This window comes from Mixophyes fleayi, chromosome 1 (genome assembly GCF_038048845.1).
Source record: "Mixophyes fleayi isolate aMixFle1 chromosome 1, aMixFle1.hap1, whole genome shotgun sequence".
NCBI classification, from domain to species: domain Eukaryota; kingdom Metazoa; phylum Chordata; class Amphibia; order Anura; family Limnodynastidae; genus Mixophyes; species Mixophyes fleayi.
The window spans coordinates 29,174,804-29,194,586 of record NC_134402.1 but is presented as its reverse complement, the minus strand read 5'-3'; the positions used below and the strand labels follow the sequence as shown (position 1 = coordinate 29,194,586).

The 19,783-nt window shown below is 41.4% G+C and overlaps 1 protein-coding gene across 1 annotated transcript in view; it reads right to left on the bottom strand.

Annotated features, from left to right (window-relative positions):
- The window catches only part of MAEA (macrophage erythroblast attacher, E3 ubiquitin ligase), a 69,006-nt gene that overhangs the window by 6,527 nt on the left and 42,696 nt on the right, over positions 1-19,783 (bottom strand). The window contains exons 4-5 of the mRNA XM_075194142.1: positions 7,684-7,806; positions 2,628-2,704 (exon numbers count right to left, since the gene is read on the bottom strand). Of these exons, the coding sequence (XP_075050243.1) occupies positions 2,628-2,704; positions 7,684-7,806 (200 nt within the window). The remainder of the gene's footprint in view (positions 1-2,627; positions 2,705-7,683; positions 7,807-19,783) is intronic.

The following is a 19,783-nucleotide window of genomic DNA, read 5'->3' as shown; positions in this document are numbered from 1 at the left end:
AAGGCCTCTTCCTTAGTTTCACAGTGTGGCCTCAACGTGCAACTTGTTGATAAAGTAAAGTCATTATTAGTATGTAAAAGACCCGTAGGGGCAGATTTAATTCAGTGTGAGGTGCCAGCGGGCACCAGCTCCCCATTACGGTAAGGAATCTCACTCCTTTATCTGCGCACCTCTATGGGACGCAAAGAAAAAAAAAAAAAAAAGTTAAGATTTCGGTCAGAGAATCAAGACCAGGGGGTAAATGTATTATGGTCCGGTTTTTTCAACTCGTGGGAGATCGGCGAGTTGACAGCTAATATTTAAAGCGGCGCTGGCTTGTAAAGGCAAACTTGACTTTACAAGCCAGCTCCGCTTGAAATTTTAGCTGTCAACTCGCCGATCTCCCACGAGTTGAAAAAACCGGATCATAATACATTTACCCCCACGTGTCTCCGCGGACTGCTCTGAAGACACACCGCGGCACCTTGTGCCAAATTCAATGTCCCCCCCGCCTAGTTATCTGCAATTCTTGGTTAAAGTGTATGGCTTGGTTATTGTACTTTCAAAATCAGACCCTATAGGTTTTACATTAAAATATTTTTAGAAAATGTTAAGTAAAAAAAATTGAGTAAGTAGTCTCCTGGACAAAACCATGTTACACTGCAAGGGGTGCAAATTAGTTTTCTATTTTGCACATAAGTTAAATACCATCTGTTTTTCATTTAGCACACAAATATCAACTTCAAATTTCAGGGTACAAATAAGCATCAAGTATTTGTGTGCTACATGAAAAAAAAAAACCAGACAGCATTTAACTTATGTGCAAAATAGAAAACTACATTTGCACCCCTTGCAGTGTAACATGGTTTTGTCCAGGAAAATACTTACTCAATTTTTTTTTACTTAACTTTCCTTAATGAATTAGGCCCATATTTACTAAACTGCAGGTTTGAACAAGTGGAGATGTTGCCTATAGCAACCAGATTCTAGTTAATTTATTTAGCACATTCTACAAAATGACAGCTGGAATCTGATTGGTTGCTATAGGCAACATCTCCACTTTTTCAAACCTGCAGCTTAGTAATTATACCCTTGGTTCTTATGAAGCATACTTTGCAAAGAGAGAGTAAGTTACAGCTAATACTATAAAGTTCAATCATCTCAAAACACAAATTGCATTTCTATGCTATTTAATACTTGAATCATTACAGCTCATGCCTGTGTGCTTACTAATAGGCCTTTTATCATTCATCCCTCAACTGAGCAGGCAGACATCATATGTAAAGTGGTCGTCTGCTGGAATATGGTTATTGATAAAAACACATTTACATATTTAAGGCTTATATCCATTGTCTGCTAAAAGCCCAGATGTCACTTGCGAGGAAACTTTGGAGGCCATAACTAAAGCTTTCAAACTTATTCAATGGACTGGTAATTGGACTCTGTGTCCTAATAGAAGAGTGACCTAGTTACTGCTCTGTGAACACATTGAGGAAAAGCTTTCTGAATCTCAGCTGAGCAATGGTAAACACCAAGGGGTATATTTATTAAACTGCGGGTTTGAAAAAGTGGAGATGTTGCCTATAGCAACCAAATAGATTCCAACTGTCATTTTGTAGAATGCACTAAATAAATAATATCTAGAATCTGATTGGTTGCTATAGGCAACATCTCCACTTTTTCAAACCTGCAGTTTAGTAAATATACCCCCAAGACTGGTCTTGAAATTGAACCGGTCACAACACAGAGAGCTCAACACCAGAACTCTGCCCTCTGCTGGTACACATGCAAAGTGAGATCATTCAATTGACGGATAACTTAATTTACATAAACAGCTGTAAGACCTACTCCAATTGTGGGTAGATATGAATCTTGTATTTGTTATATTGATCTCTATGCTAAACGGGCTGTCAGTACACATTGGCACTTGTTCCAACAGGACGAAGCGGAATCACAGCTTGCTCTAATTCTGGTCTGCCCGGCGTCCCTTCAATACTTTTACCATACTTTTCAATCCCGCATTTAAGCTGTATTCACAAGCAATGAACAGAGCTGGAAGTCAGTATGAGGGAAATCACAGTGTACATATCCCAAAACATTTCTCAATCAAAATGTATTTATTTTTTAAATGATGATTTATACTACAGTAATGCGAGAGGGGACCTTGGTAAGAACTGCACTTACTTCCCTGCATCTCAGCATAGTGTACCTCTACCCTCTCTGGAGGATTCATACTAGCCTGCACCAAGGCTGAACGGCACTGGACAGAACCTACCTGTGTGCTGGCCAACATTTGGGCAAGAGTCGGGCACACTGGTAGGTGGGTTATGTGCGACAGTATGTATTAGCTAGAAATTCAAGGCAGCTATAGAAGCACTAGTGAGTGGACAAATCAGCCTGTATAATTAATTTGCCAGCAAAACACAATGGCAATTCTACGCTTTCAGCCAGAAAGATTACAAGTCCAGCCTCATAGACCAGATGCCGTTATAGAACAGTATCTTACCACTGTCTGCATTGACCCATTGAGAACTCTACCCCTAATCACACCATAAGTCTGTTCCTCCCTCCAGAACACACAAGAGCCCACTTCATGAAAACTAAACACAGAACCGTCCCCAGATTTAGAGAACTGTCAGTCTTCTTACCTTACAGCATCCAGTCTTTTGTTCTGTCGAATGAGTTCAATAAACTCCTGGATCCTCAGGCTGAATTCCAGGCAGCTCTGGAAGAGGAAGGCGACGTGAGAAACAACTTATGAAGATACAAGGTTCCTCACAGGCGCGGTGTAATCTCAGGACGCCATGAGTGATCGCTAGCGCTTTATGTATTTTTCAAGCCAGACATGTTTGAATAGATGGAAGATTTTACAAAACAAATAAAACAATATAGCACAGCTGTAGGAGACTGTTAGCAGGAAGCTAGATCCATGAGCATTCATTATGGGCTCAGCTACTGCCAACCATCCACTACTGGAGAAGATAACCTCATCATTCAGCTTTGCAATAGGTACAATACAGCTGCTCACTGACCGATGTGGGACAGTCTGGTATTCCTACAACATACTAAAGATTCTTAGCAGGTTAATCTTAAAGGTGAAAAAAGATCTTGTGCTACAATATTACTCTGGTGTATTTATGTAGCACCACCGTAGTATGAAATGCTGTACAGAAAATATTACAACCATTTGAGCTTTGAACTGAGAGGGACGGTGATTAATCAAATGCACCCCCTAAAACGGGAGTGGGGGTGTCTGTATTAAAATATTGCTTCAAAGAGAAGAACAAACTTATTATTATCTTTTAATTATAAAATACGGATATATTAGGCGGTGCTAGGGACCTCACCACAAAATTTACTATTTTAATGCTTTCTTAATTAAATACACTTGTTAGAATGTTTTATGGCTCACTACGCTCTGGATATCCTCCTCTATTTATCTTGCTATTTTTAACTACAGTATGAATGCTTTTATGTTTTTCGCTTCTTTTTTTTTTGGCACTTGCATTTTTTTTTTTGAACCTTACGACGGCAGTGGAAAACCTGATTGAAAGGGAGGATCGTATACAGTAATATCACTTTTTTTTTTTAAATGATGGTGTTGAATATTTGTTGCTGTGTATATGTCACAATGATGGCCTATGTTTAGTTACCCATACAGCCACTCTCATTTAAGTTTGCATTGGCATTAAAGACGGTTGTAGCCCTGTTTCTATATGGACTGTATAACAGCTAAATTGTGTGTGTGTGTTAGAGAATTTAGACTGTAAGCTCCAATGGGGCAGGGACTGATGTGAGCGAGTTCTCTGTACAGCACTGCGGAATTAGTGGCGCTATATAAATAAATGGTGATATGGTGATGAATAGTCCATCTAATTCACCACCATTGTCAATGCTATCTCTCCAGATCAGACCTTCTCCTGTTTTGTTAATATTTTTGAAACCGTTTAATTAGTGTGCAGACTCACAGCTATTTACATATATTTACTACTCAGCTGGCATGCCGCTATTTTGTATATCTCTGGAACTGCACAACATACTGTATCTATAAATTGCTGTTTATAAATAAAGCTTTAAAAAAAAAACAACAAAAACAAAAAAAACACCTTAGGGGACATCATCTAGCACAGTGATAGCTAACCTGTGACACTCCAGGTGTTGTGAAACTACAAGCCCCAGCATGCTTTGCCAGTAGATAACTAGCTGATAGCTGGCAAAGCATGCTGGGGCTTGTAGTTTCACAACACCTGGAGTGTCACAAGTTAGCCATCACTGATCTAGCACATTTACTGGCATGCCCGTTAATGAGGTTATCAATTGTAACTAGATCATTACTGGGCATCACACTCGTTTAGGGACTGTGCACAGCGGTATCACTCCGGCTGTGTGTGGGGGAAGCATTTTGATTTATTTGGACAAACATCAACAAATTGTGTAGATAAAGTTTAGCTCATCACACTGTTTCTATTGGAAGAACGCTGCATGAAAATGGAATATCCCACAGTTTTCAAAGATATTGCATGAAATAAATTAGGTAAGAGTGCTTTACATTTGTTTTATGTATGATGTTTATTAAGCAGTAACACCACAAAACACCAATATACAGGGCCAGTACATTAATAGACTGAGCTTGTGTCTTCCTTAGCTGCCACAGCTAATGAGATGCTCCTGTATTGATGGAACATCTGCCTAACCAATGACTGGCAGTGACGTACGCTGACAGCCCTTCCCTGTAACCCAGTATAAAAGGGACACTTACTGGCAGATGAATGTGAAAACACTCATTACACACACACAAGCAGTATATATATATATATATATATATATATATATATATATATATATATATATAATGCAAAACCATATAAATGTCTAGTGGCGTGTGTTAGTCTGTGTGTGTATGTGTGTAAAAAATAAAACCAAGCTGCAGCGCCACCTGCTGGGCGGAGTTATACACTGACCTACTAAATTCTTAGTGTGTGTGGGAAAAAAAATTCAGAAAGGGCTGAAATTTGGTATACTAAGATGATTTTAATTTGTTAATTTAATTTGTTAAAAGTGTTTATAAAGATTTAAAAAAATATATATATATTTCTTGAAGGAGAAGTGACAGTTGGGAGTGGTTGGTGGTTGCCGGGGGTGACAGTGGGGAGTGGTTGGTGGTTGCCGGGGGTGACAGTGAGAGGAGTGTGATACTCAGGACCGCTGAGAGAGATCCCTGTGTCTGGATAGACATCTGGATAGATGTGGCGATGAAAATGAAGGATGAGGTGATGGAGAAGAATGATGAGGTGGTGACATGTGGACAAAACCACGGTAAAAAAGGGCGCTTGCATCGGAAGTAACGCTCTTCCCCTGAGGACGCCTGGGCTATGGCCCAAATGCATGACAAGAACCTTTTTAACACCTTAAGTAGCTTGATTTGACTAGAATGCATGAGTATCATGCACGGGTTAACTTATATATATATATATATACACACACATATACATACACACACACATTGTACTCTTCAAGTAAAAAATCCCGGCAGTGTAGCAGATGTCCATCAGAAGGATGAAGGGTCTATTTAAAGACTAACACTGGGTTAAAGCAGTTGTTCAATTTAGGACAAGTCATCTTCGCTTCATATAAATTCAGTGGGTGTTGAAGGTCTCTCCCACAGTCACCCTTACCTTGTATTCAGACCTCCCAGAAAAAAAGTCTTCCAGATTTGGAGCTGTGGCAGCTGTCCATATCATTCACTGTGCTATGGCCGAGAGGTGTGTGAAAGCAGCGCCTGACTTGATTGGCTACAACAGCTGTCCAATCAGGTGCTGCATTCACTACAAAGCTCCCATGACAGCAGATTTGAAATAGCCACCTCTTTCTTAGCATAAACCCTGGAAGCTCTCAATGCCAGGAGGGGGAGCAGTGCTGGATACAAAGCAATGTTGGCGATACCACTGAACAGCTACTCAGAGGGGCACCTACTTAAAAATAAATAAATAAAAAAAAAAAGTATGGTCAACCCCATTGAGAGTGAGATAAAAATATAGTAGCAATTTTGAAGAGAACAACTATAAAAAAAACTATTTGGTTAATAAGTGGATTACGTAGATCAGCACAATTAATTGCTCCCAATTCAGAGAGCTAAATTTGCTATAGTCCCCCCTCTCCTTCAATCGTGACCTAACAAAATCCTGACATCCCCACTAGCTGTGTGAAAGGAAAAGAAAATTAAAGTAGAAAACTGGGGCCAATGTTTAAAGGAGATTAAAAAAAAAAAATATATATATATATATTTTCTACCACACACTGAAGCAATTGAATCAGGATATGTCTTCCCACTTTAAAGGCTGCTTTCTCTACATGACAATAAAGTGCCCCAGAAGAGAGATTTGCTTTGAAGCCATATTCAACTGCCTAACATCATCGTGTATCAACACAGACATTTAATAACTTTGTACACCACAATCATGTTATGTATAATTACGGGTGGATTTGGGCTAATGAGCTATAAAAGAAGTTTAATTCGACTTTAAACTAATTTCGCACAGGAATCCATTCCAGATCATAAAGTGTTCTGCCAAGTGCGACGAGGGACACGTAGATGGGATGGAGTGTGTGTCAGGACATAGAACACAGTAACAGAGAGCTCAGCTAAAATACCAAATCAGGGAAGGGGAAACACAAGGACTACATGCTAATTTGGTGGAGGAGAGACGAAAGCTCTGTGTAGCGCTACTGTAGACATAATGAGGGTGAAAAACAAATTTCAGCCATACATCAAACACAAAAACCAAGAGCTCCCATATGAAGAGGTGTTTTACAAATACGGACCCAAGTGATTGATTGCCTGTGTGTTAGAGAACTTAGACCAGCGATGGGCGACAATAAGAAGCTGGAGAGCCGCAGGAGTGGCCCTTCCGCCTTCACAGGGGCCGCACAGAGCAGCTGGCTGGGGGGGCCGCAAGCAAAGGCTCGGGGGGCCGCAAGCAAAGGCTCGGCGGGCCGTCAGTTGCCCACCGCTGACTTAGACTGTAAGCCCCAACAGGGCAGGGAAGAGGCGATTAAATATTCTCTGGTACTATGATGGCGCTATGTAAATAAATGATAATACTAAATGAATTTAAAGGATAAAAAAAAAAAATAGATATCCGTTTGTTAAAATGTTTCAGCATCATTTAAAGGGGAGAATCAACTTCATTGTGTGAAGAAAGCCCCAGCCCTACCAATAACTACATAAATCACGCTGCATAAACACATCAAGCCATCATCATCGCAGCACTAATTAAATCAATTGATTTCACACATTTTCATGAAGGTAAAACTTGCAGTAGAGACAAGCTGTGACACTTAGGTACACCTGTATAACAATGTGACCCTATGATTATTGTCACCCGTACAATCCCAGCTCCCACTCATGTTCTAGTCCGTGTACGTGTGTGTGTCTGTGTGTTAGGGAATTTAGACTGTAAGCTCCAACGGGGCAGGGACTGACGTGAATGAGTTCTCTGTACAGCGCTACGGAATCAGTGGCGCTATATAAATAAATGGTGATACATCTAGTGCTTGTCTCTTATGGCTGATATTGGCTCAGTGCTGACACTTGTACAATATGTATTCCAGTAGAGCCTTGTCCCACTGCTGAAGCAGCATTTTGTCCCACAGCCCCCAACTCATCCTAACCTGAGGGATACAAAGCCCTGTATAATGACGTACCTTCATTTTCCTGAGTCTGGATTTGTTATCATGGCACCACGCTAAGCAGGTCATAGTTTCCTGTCTTTCCAGGGACTCCTCGACTTCCTTCGCAGTTAGGAACATTTCTATATTCACTAGATCCTAAAAAAAAAAATTATATACAAGGGGTCATTAACTTTAATATTTGTAACACACCGCTTACCTAATTAACCACTTTGCAACAGCGCCTATCAAATGGGTTTATTAATATATATCTAATCACTCCACTAGAAAGTCATTTCCCCCCCCCAGAAATATCTCTCTCCCAGGTTGATAAATGTCAAACAATGAACTTTAATATAATTACAGCTCTTAACCTTGTTCCAAACATTATTAACAGTGAAAGATCACAAACACATTTTCTTTAATTGAAGCTTGTATTTTAGACGCAACCGGAGCCAACGTCACCAAACAACACTACCACTGCCAGAATTTCCTCAAATAGGATCCGGATTAGTATTCAGAGTGTGGCAACAAACAGGTGGTGACCTTTCCAGATCACACCAAGTATACAGCATTGTATTTCGTATCGCTAGTTCTAAACACTGATGTGACTGATAATTACTGCTGAGAACTCTGAACTGCACTGCAAGCAATGACACGTCAGAACGTAAGTACAATATGTAAAAGCTGGGGACACATATTATTAAATGGTTATATATTTCCCATACAGTAACATATCAGCTAATGAGCCTTCCTCTAACTGCAAACTTTATTAAAAGTAGCAGCTAATGTGGTACATTAAACAGTAACATCACTTTAAGAATAATTTGCTATAGTTTAATAATCGCTAGGTTTTTTTTTGTTCTAATGTTGGATATTTTCATCCAGAACTTAGCATAGCACCATAAAACTGGATACTGGATACCTCAGGTACTGAAAACTGGACGTGTTCTAGTGTGAAAAGCGGGACAAGCACTTCGGAAGAAGAGAGCTTATTTCCTTGGTAGTAATGAGGTTAAAGGTGCTGATAACAAAGACAACGACTTCATAGACAAAATATGCCCGAACGTGACCACAGACATTAAAAAAAATCCAGACTTCCCTCTTTAAACGACGAGAACTATCCGACTGTGTTCTCAAAGTTCCGGATCAGAAGTAATAACGGCACTGCGTTTTGAAGTCATCGAAAATGGTGAACACCTTATTGTGATTTTTTTTTTTTTTTTTTTTAAATAAGTTTTTATTGAGGTTTTTAGCAACAAACACAGGTTATAAACACAGGTTATACATATGTATTTTCAACAGTATTCGTTTTGGATAGCGAGTGATAAAGAAATTATAACATCATAACAACATAACACTGAAGACTAAATGTATCAAAGAGAGTATACATTCCCATCCACGAAAGGTGGGTATAGCTGACCTGACACATAGAACACAAAGACAGACAGGGGGGTAAAACAAAGAAACATAAGGAAAGCATGGGGGATGGCATGATGCAAGTCCTCATAGTAAAAGGTCTACAGCATACACAGAGGAGGTATAAAACATAACCTACTCCAACAATCACAAGCGGCTGATTCACCCCTGTACCTAAAGATACATGGTTCAGACGGGTGTACCAAAGGCCGCAAACTCTGGCGAATCCATAAAATTTAACCAAGGTCCCCATATAGTTTAATATGTTACAAGAGTCCATATCTGACAAATATAATTCATCCATGGACCTGTAATATTCTAATCTCCTAATCCAGTCCCGAATATTTGGTGGAGTGGTTGTTTTCCATCTCACAGGTATGCCTTGGCGGCTGATATCACAATTTTTTTTAAGATATTTTAAAGCAGGAAATAGGCATATCTACTTTATTGAGGAGCCAATACACCGGGGTGTCGGGAATAGCTTGGCCAAGCAACTTCCGTGTGATGCCTATAACCTGCGACCAAAAGGGTTGTAATATGGGACAGTCCCACCAGATATGTAATAAAGATCCTGATCTTGAACCACACCTCCTGCGACTTTTAAAGTGGCAATGTCGCCTGTCATGTAAGGTAAGTGTTCCTGTCAGTAGCGGATCCAAGGAGGGAGGGGGGTGGGGGGGCGCAATCGAGGCAAACGCCCCCCCCCCCCCTCCCCTCCCCCTACCAGGGGCTTGCTGCCGGTGGCTGCACACTATATGTGCCGGTCCGTTCGGCAGAGACAGTGTGCTGCCCTGCTGCTCCGATTATGTTTTAAAAACAATCAGAGGGGCCGGCCAGCACACTCTCCCTGCCTGTCTCTGCCGAACAGACCTGTACAGAATGTGCAGCCTTAGGCAGCCTTAGCTGTCAAATCACCCCCGGTAAAATTATTTTCTAGTTCTGCCCCTGGTTACTGTTAGGCATCCGGTTAGGGTTCATCAGTCGGAATTGCGGCTTTAAAAAAAAAACTTCTAATATGGTGGTCGCCATTTTCAATAACATAAAAAATGCAGTGCCGTTATTACTTCTGACCCCGATGTTTGAGATCACAGTCGGAATGTTCTCTCGTCAGTAAAGAGGTAAGTCTGGATTTTGGTAAGTCTAGATTTTTTAATGTCGGTGAAGTCACGTTCGGGCATATTTTGTCTATAAAGTTGTTGTCGGTGTTATCAGCACCGATAATTAGTATCCCACCCTATTTCCTGACTGAAACCGGACTTGCTGCGGTGAATTCAGCCCTGAGTTTAAGGAACGTCCCGAGCCTGGGATGTCATCATTATCATACAGCAATAGTGAATGAATGTGTAAGCAATCAAATGAATCATGAGTGTTAATATCACCTTTAATAGACAGACAGTGTTCACAATAAGAGTAATTAGAATTGTAAATACACTACCAGAAGTGCCATAGACACACTGGAGCCTATTTATTAAGACCTCTAATGTTACTCTCTTATCACAGCAATAAAAAAAAAAAAAAAAAAAAAAAAAAACTTCGTAAGAAAAAGTCACCAGGACAAGGAAGTGATGCTCTGCTACCCACTGATGCTGGCAGCGGTATGAGGAGCCAGTCCTGGGACCCTCTGTGCATGTCTTGTGATTAGGACTTTGAGCACAATTTGCAGCTTCCATTTTTCTCACAAGACTCCCACACAATGGGCCTGATTCATTAGAGTAACTTTGCACCATTGCAAAACCATGTTGCATAGAGTGGGAACTAAATTTAAAGCGTGGGGACAGATTTATAGTTGGTGTAGGGCAGGGGTAGGCAACCTGCGGCTCTCCAGGTGTTGTGAAACTACAAGTCCCAGCATGCTTTGCCAGTAGATAACCAGCAGAGAGGTGGCAAGGCATGCTGGGATTTGTAGTTTCACAACACCTGGAGAGCCACAGGTTCCCTACCCCTGGTGTAGGGCATGTCCTAGATCAACTTTAAATTTCAGTGCAAAAATACAGCATTTGTTTGCTTTATTCATGTATTTGTGTGCTACATGAAAAAGCAGCCAGTATTTAACATATGTGCAAACTAATAAACCAATATGCACCCCTTGCATTGTAACATGGTTTTGTCCGGGAGAAAACTAATTTTTGTGCCTTACTTTCCTTAATAAATCAGGCCCAATGTGCGTATATATTAGTGATACATATGGTTCAGGTTAAAGGAAAGGTGTCATGTCTGAAATCATATTAATCCCCTTTACATCAGCAGCTGTCCGGTGCATTCGGTGAAGAGATCGCACATTGCATGCTCTAGTTATTGATGTTAGGGAATAAACCTTTAATATGATTCTGACTATAAAATGCTAATGGACTGGTTGTAATTGGAGTTTTGACGGGCAGAACAGAGCTCATCCCCTGGAGAGATGACCCCCACCTTTGGATTCCTTAGATTGAACCAGCCTATGATCTGCAACCCCCTGGACCTTCCTGAAGCCTGGACCAATAGAAGCAAGCCATACCATCTCCATTGTTTCACTGTATTTGCATATAAGCAGTAGCTCTCATCTAGTGTTCAGTCATCTTGACCACAGACTTCAGACCTGAATGACTGTTCACTGGATCCAGAGCGCCTGCGATGAGTAACGGCTGTACTTACTATTATTTCGCTTGAATTATTCTGCTACTTTTTGAGAATAAATATTTGTGCGTTGGAAACACAAATAGAGATTCGACAATCGTTATTGGATAGCGACAAAACGTGCATAACACTGTTCACACTAAAAGATCTTGCCTGAAAGCAGCGGTCTCTGGTGTGATGCTCTAGTAGACAGACAGTTACAGTGAAACACAATCTCACCAACTAAAATGACAAACGTTTGCACTTGAAATCCCTGAAAAGGACACATTGGCAGGCTTGAAAATAAGATATAAAAGCGAGGAGGCCGGAGAGGGCTGTTGTGACCGGATGAGCTTACTTCACCACCTGGTCTGTTGGGGGAAGAAGGTTGAAGGGATGCTCTTCCTGCACAGTTTATCTGGGTTTCTTTCTCACCATCAGCAATCGACCGTTACTGACCACTCTTACTGGTTGTCACTTCGCCACCAGACACTCGCCGACTGCGAATGCCTACTGCACAATAGCTGTAGGAGAATCTCGCTGCCACCACTAGGCTCCTTCGCGGCACATAGAACAGTTTACTTCAGGGGTAGCCGATATAGGCGCTAGAGTGCTTCCTCTTTCCTGTGAGTTTGCTGGGACCTCTTGACCGCTTACTACTGATCAGGACTACTGAGTAGCGGACAGTGCATGGACACAGACGCTGGTTTCATCACAGGACAGGATTAGAGTGTAAGCTCTTATCTGATGGTCACAGGATACAGCAGGCAATAATTCAGTCAGAGTCTTCAATCAGTGATGTTTATTTGCCCTTAGAACAGTGTTGGCTAACCTGTGACACTCCAGGTGTTGTGAAACTACAAGTCCCAGCATCCCCTTCCAGAAATAAGCTGTTATATATTGGCAAAGCATGCTGGAACTTGTAGTTTCACAACACCTGGAGTGTCACAGGTTAGTCAACATTGCCTTAGAAGGACCATTACACACTTGCCGGAGGTCCTAGTGATCATCCAGAAGTACAGATGGTATACTACATTACATGGTCAAACAGAGCTCTTAATATACGGTTTATGACAAACTAGTTGAGAGGAGGTAAACCAGCCCCCTTCCCAACATGGCACCACAAAGTCGGAGATATTACATTTAATGATTAGCATCAGGATGCAATATGTTCTCTAAACTTAGATGTAAATTTTGTTACATTTAAATCCATCTGTGATTTCCTAAATTACTTGCTGCTCGGTTTCCCATCTCTCTAAGACACAGGATGAAAGTCTAATGACCCCCCCTCCTGTGCATTCAGGCTAAGAGAGGTCTTGGTCACTCACAAATGAAAAGGCGCAATTAGCAGGGGATTTCCTTTCTTTAAAAAAACACATTTCCTCCAACACATGTCTACTGCTTCAGAAATCAATACATTTCTAATACAAAAATCAGTACATTTGCAATGATATACATCAGCACACAGCACCACTAACGGAAATAAATTTATACAATAACTTATTTCTAAGTGATCAGCCACAGATGCATGAAAGTGAGACGGCTATATTCTTTATTAACATTTATTTATATAATGCCAGCGTGTTTCGCTGCGCTTTACAAGGGGAACAAACACAGTAATAAAACAAGACTGGGTACTGACAGGCGTACAAAGAGGGGTAGATAACAATGCCCCTAAATGTCTGAAATCAAATGTTCTGCCCCCTAGCAGGGCAAATGGCTTTGTATGTGCAGGGAAAATTCACTGTCTAGGTTATATAAAAAAAAGATAACCAGCAGGACATTCACCGACATCATTGATTCTGCATTACATCTAGACCAAAGCACTTAAATAAACCTTCCTAGAGACTTTCTGATCACTGTTGAATGATAAGGCAAGTCCAATCCTTGCAGCTTTCTGGGGGTTTGTAGAACAATTGTTTCCGCAGTAACCAATAGAGAACAGCTGTTCGAATGGATGAGCTGAAAGGACTCAAAATAACTACATACCGGAAATATTACAGCACTCACCCTGGTTTGGCAAAGATCTCAAATTCCAGAGAAACAAAAGAAAAACTGCAAGGGCTCAGCACACAGACACACACGGGGGAGGCCTGGCCTGCAGATGGGCCGCGGGTCCTACAGTTACACAAGTATAACATTCAAAATAAGAGAGACCAGCTTAGTTTGCAGCAGAAAACTGATGAAATTGACTTCTAGAAAAGATGTATTAAATAAAATACACATCTATCCTCCTCTCTGGTCTACCCAGCTTCCACCTTGCCCCTCTTCAGTCTGTCCTCAATGCCACTGCCCGCCTTATTGTCCCTCCTGCCGCTCTATCTATAACATTGGTTCCCTGTGGCCTACATAATTAAAGTTCAACTCCTCACCTACAAAGTTCTCAACCAATCCTCCCCCCTATTACTCCAACCTCATTTCTATCCACACTCTATGCTGCCCCCTCTGCTCTGCCAACGACCACCACCTCACTGCCACACTGATTACCTCTTCCCACCGTCAGGTCTGTGTCCAGACTGCACCCACCAGGCCCTATCAGGTCAGCCTCTACTCTCCAGGACGTCAAGCGTGCTCTTAAAACCCTTTTCTTTATTCAAGCCAATCAGCCTCTGCGATCACCTCCACTCCCCCACTCAGTGCCACCCTGTGTGTGTCATCCCCTTCCCTTTAGGATGTAAGCTCTCACAAGCAGGGCCCTCTTTCCATGTGTTCTGCTTCTACTATTCCATCACCCTCGGTACCTCTAGGCCTGCTCTTTTTATTATGTTGGATTTTTATTTTTTATTTTAATGTATTATGTAATGTGTTATGGATCATTGTCTGCGTATTATATACATCTATACATTTCATGTACGGCACTGTGGACCTTCTGTGGTGCCTTATAAATAAAATATTAAGATAAAGCAAGAATCAGGCACCAGAACACCCAAGGAATGCCTTAAAAACACAAGTGCAGAGTCCATGTATGACAAAGTTACAGGGAATAGATTCTGGGTCAAGAATAAAAGCACATTCATTAAGTGTACAATGTAAATCCTTACCATGGTACTAAACATGGCATGGTGCCACATTGAAGTGTTAAAACGGGCCAGTCCCGGAAACGTGTGCTCTCGACAATAAGACTGCGCCGATGGCATTACTTAACCATGCTGCCGATTCAAGGCCAATTAGAAGCCCTTTCACATTCGACCCACTCAGATATGTATCCATTATGCTGGTGGATAAAGTTTCCTTTCTAACAGACGTATACAAAGGTTTATACTTAATGAACTTAAACAATTCAATCTGCACATTATTGAAATTATTTTAGTGTAAAGCTGCAGTGGGCAACGTATAAGAATGTCCACCCAATCGTATACTGCGACTCAATACATGGGTTACTATGCCACTTAACGTGGGTCATTACGGTCCTCTCTTTAAAAAGCGGTTGTATGCTACGATCTAATACACTGATTGCTAATCAAGCTGCCTGCTAGCCACCAAGATGCTAATAATGTTTTAAAAGTCCTCAAATTTACCATTCATTTTAACAGTAATATAAAACAGCAAAGTAATTAAAAAGAAAGGCATATTTAATTACTGAAAAGAAACAGCATAGTGTTTTTCATGAATAATGTATTTTCAATATACTCTCAAATTCAATTTACAAAAGGAAAAAAAAATCCCAGAATCCTCATGTCTTAGTGGTGCGACAGGAATAAAAGGTTCAGCCCAAAAGATGGCCGCCTCCACGTCAAGCCTGCAACATGCACACTTTAAATAGAACAGCGTTTGATCTGTCGCCAAGTGCACTTGGCTTTCAAACGCAGTAAATGTTGCCGGTTAACTGGTACCGAAATTTCTTGAAACTCCACTGAAGGGAAGCGGGGCGTCTTCAAGTAAGCGATGAACCTGATTTATTTTGAATTGGCATCCACAGAGATTATTTGGAACTGCATAAATATGTCATGCTGTGACAGTTCATTCTTCCACGGAAGAGGGGGGAAAAAACCGCTCTGTGGGGAGCTGTACAATTCAATGTACTGCAAACACAATAATCCAGTCCTGAGAATGTTTGTATTAACATAAAAATGAACTTGTTCCAGCACATTTAAAGTAGATGCATTTCCAAAGGCACTGCACTGAAATCCTTGCAATTGAAATATTCTGAATATGACAGTTTTCCAGAACAGCTCTGGGGTGAACAAAGACACAGCGCACAAAGCAGCATTATTAGCTCTTAATAATACAAAAAAAAATTAAAGAGAAAATATATATATTACCATCTTAATGTAAATGCCCTTAGTTGATGGAAAAGGTTTTTGAAATGCTAAGTACATTTTATGTTATTAACTCGGTTTGCGTTAATATTTGCTTTTTATTTATGGAATGGACATAAGACAATCTTTTTGTACTGTACTCTGATACTGATGTAGAGGGCGAGGATGACATCTCAGGACAAATGACTAGATGGATCAATTCACAGTCATCAGAACAAATTGTACCATGGAATCCATTACTTGTTACAGTCAAGGAAAGAAAGAGAAAACCGTCAATTTGTACAAGCGAGCGCCTTGTACCGGAGGAGCGTCACTGATTGAGACAATTAAATCTCTGAGGTGTAGTGTCAAAAGAGATGCTGTAAATGGAACCTTAGGAACAAGGATTGCTGCACCAGTCCAACCTCTTTACCGCAGCTGATTGTAGGATATAACCTAATGTGTATATCTGTGGTGGTATCACACAAGCTGTTTTCACTAACCAACCTCCGCCGACAACATTCCACTGAAACTGCTCTCACAAAAGTGATCAATGATCCACTTACTGCAAAGTCTAAGGGTCATTTCCTCATACTCATTCTCCTGGACCTCTGCTGCTTTCGATACTGTTAGGTTACCCTCTTCTTCTACACACCCTTCACCCCATTGGCCTTCGCAACATCATTCTTTCCTGGTTCACTTCCTACCTATCCAATTGTGCCTTTAGTGTTTCTACCACTGCAACATCCTCCCCTCCACTCCCACTATCTGTTGGGGTCCCACAAAGCTCTGTTCTTGGCCCTTTACTTTCCTCACTGTCAACTTCTTCTCTTGGGGAACTAATTCGCTCATCCGGCCTCCAATACCGCCTCTACACGGACAACACCCAAATCTAGATCTCTTCCCCTGACCTCGTCCCTTCAGTACTATCTTGTATAACCAACTATCTTTCTGCTATCTCCACATGGATACCCCAACGCTACCTAAAGCTCAACATATCCAAAACAGAGCTTATTATCCTCCCTCCTGCCAGAGTCACCACCAGCCCTCAAGTCTCCCGCACTGTTAATAACGCCACAATTTCCTCAGTTTCCAAGCCGGCTGCCTTGGTGTCACTACTTGACTCCACTCTCTGCTTTATTCCTCACATCCAGATTCTCTCCCAGTCCTGTCGACTCCACCTTAGAAACATTGCCAGAATATGCCCTTTTCTTACTCAACATGCAACCAAAACGCTTATCCAGTCTCTCATCATCTTCTGTCTTGACTACTACAACCTCCTGCTATCTGACATTCCTGACACCCATATATCCACACTTCAATCCAACCTAAATGCTGCTGCAAGTCTGATCTTCCTCTCACTGGCTCTCTGTGTCCTCCAGAATCAAATTCAAATTGCTCATCCCTACATACAAAGCCGTCAACACCACCACCCCTTCATACATCTCAAATCTCACAACAAAATACTCTCCCTCCCGCTCTCTTAGATCCATCTCTGACCTGCGCCTTGTCTCGTCTCTGGTAACAACCTCTAACTCGCACCTACAAGACGTCTCCCGTGCTGCCATGCCCCAATGATGCCACTTACTCACTCTGAGCCACATCTGTTCCCCTTGTTTCAGCTGTGCCCTCTTCCACTTAGAATGTAAGCTCTCTAATGAGCAGGGTCTGCCATACTCTTTATTTTCATGTCTGCATTTATTTTGTCTACTTTGCATGACCCTGTTTTATGTATGTCCTGTTTTCGCTATGTACAGTGCTGCAGAGCACTGTGGAGCCTTACAAATCGATGATGATGGATGAATGGATGATGATGAATGATGATATTATTATTATTATTATTAAAGTGAAAAAACAGCAGGGGACACACCTCACATATCTTCTAGCATAGTCATGCTGGCATGAGAAACAAATGCCTCAAAAGTTCTACTTAATTTTTGGCCAGCTCTCAAGCAGCAGTTTAATCATTTGTGTAACAGGTGCAGGAAAAATAGCGCATAATTCTATCAAGTCATTGAGTGCATTTCCTGATGGCCCTAAACGTAGCAGCTTAAGAGACTGAAATCCGCTCATGTGAAACCATCTCAGCAGAGCATGTTCATTTAAAAAAAGAGCCATTCTTTCGGATACCAGCAACACACGGATGATATACATACACATATATGTATTTATGAGGATTATTAGGATCACAGCCAGCATGTCAAGCAATTAAGAAGAAAAAGACAATTAAAAAAAAGTCAGGGGACAAATCTGCAACAGCCGTGACATTGAAATGACGGTGCAGTAAATAAATTAGGAGGCACCTTGCCGATTCATATACAGTTTTCCAGCATTTGGGCGCTCTCATCGTGCTGATCATCCGAAGCAGCTTGGAACAATACAAAATATATCAAAGCACACACTGCTGGAATGGGTCAACCATAGAATCTCTCTTGACGTACGATCACAAAACAGGGTCACAAACAATATATGTAAAGCATTTTTTTTTTTATAAAAATAGAATTTTCGTTTACATATTAAAGCGGATGCTGCACAGAAAACGTTTCAGAACAACAAGAAGTTTTTCAAAGCAGGGAATCCTATGAATTTTCCTTTTGTTTAGGTACTTAAAGTGCTCTCATCGTGTCCCAGAATCCCGCTGGTGCCATGCTCCCTAATAGCCTGTCTTGTGAGATACCAGAACCCGCAGCTTTATATAAACAGGAGGCATTTCCATATATACACGCAGGCTTTAATTTCAATTACCTTTTCCTTGCGTTATCATCCACATCACGTACATTATTTTGAAATCCTCCAGTGATTTTCCATTTCAGGAAGAAAATTAATGCAAATCATTATTTGTGTGTCTCCTTGATGACGGCTGTCAAGAGATTTTTTTTTAATATTTTTTCATGGCTGTAGGTTCGGCCTGATGAGCCTGAAAGGAAGGGCCTCTGCTCCATGTACTTGATCTGGCGGTGCCCCTAATGGTAGGCACCGTGCAAGCTGGTTTCACACATACACGGCACGTCAAAGAATCCATTCCGTTACACTGGCTTGTGACATGCCGTACCGCAGCAAAGTAATTATCAGCAGAGGGATATTTTACGGTAGTGAACGGGATGATGATAACCTGTAAGGATGTAAATGCCATTTCCATCCATATGCGACACTGCCTGGCTTATCCTCATCAGCGTGTATTGCCACCTGCCCTATAGCAGGTGCCAAAGATACGCCGCCCATTAGGCGTATATATGCGTGTTCCTGCAGTTCTGCATTTGAGTAACCAGCCAACGTTAGAACTTCCCTTCCCTCCCCTCCAGCTGCTGCTGGGCGTTAGTGCCAAGAACCGTGCAAGTCACCATAGGCGCCTATGCGTGCACCCACTTTCTACCCATGCATACAGCGATTTCACTCAAGATAGCCTACACAAACTAGCGTACGTTCTACGCTTCATGATGGTCAACGAAGAAAAACACCTGTATAGGAGAATCCTCCCATACAAGCGACTGGCTCTGTTTAAAATCAAAATGCATATAGTAAAAACAAAACGCATCATCAGCATTTATTTATATAGTGCCAGCAAATTCCGTAGCGCTTTACAATTGGGAACGCATCCACTACTGCATACTATTGTAGTCTGTTGTAGATATTGGCCTGGATCTGCCGCTGTTGCTCACATGCGACGCGGCCTTCATCCCCTAACTTCATTCTTTATTTGATGTTTAAGTGGCAAGCTTTCAAGATAAAAGCCCCCATACTTGTACACACACGCACAAACAAGAGCGGCTCACCACAGCGGGCCCCTGAAATAAGAGCGGCTACGTCTTTAAACGTTAAAAGGGAGAAGAGCAGAGGCTAGAGTAACAGCATCAGGGAAAGAATTAGCTGTTATTTAATAGCAT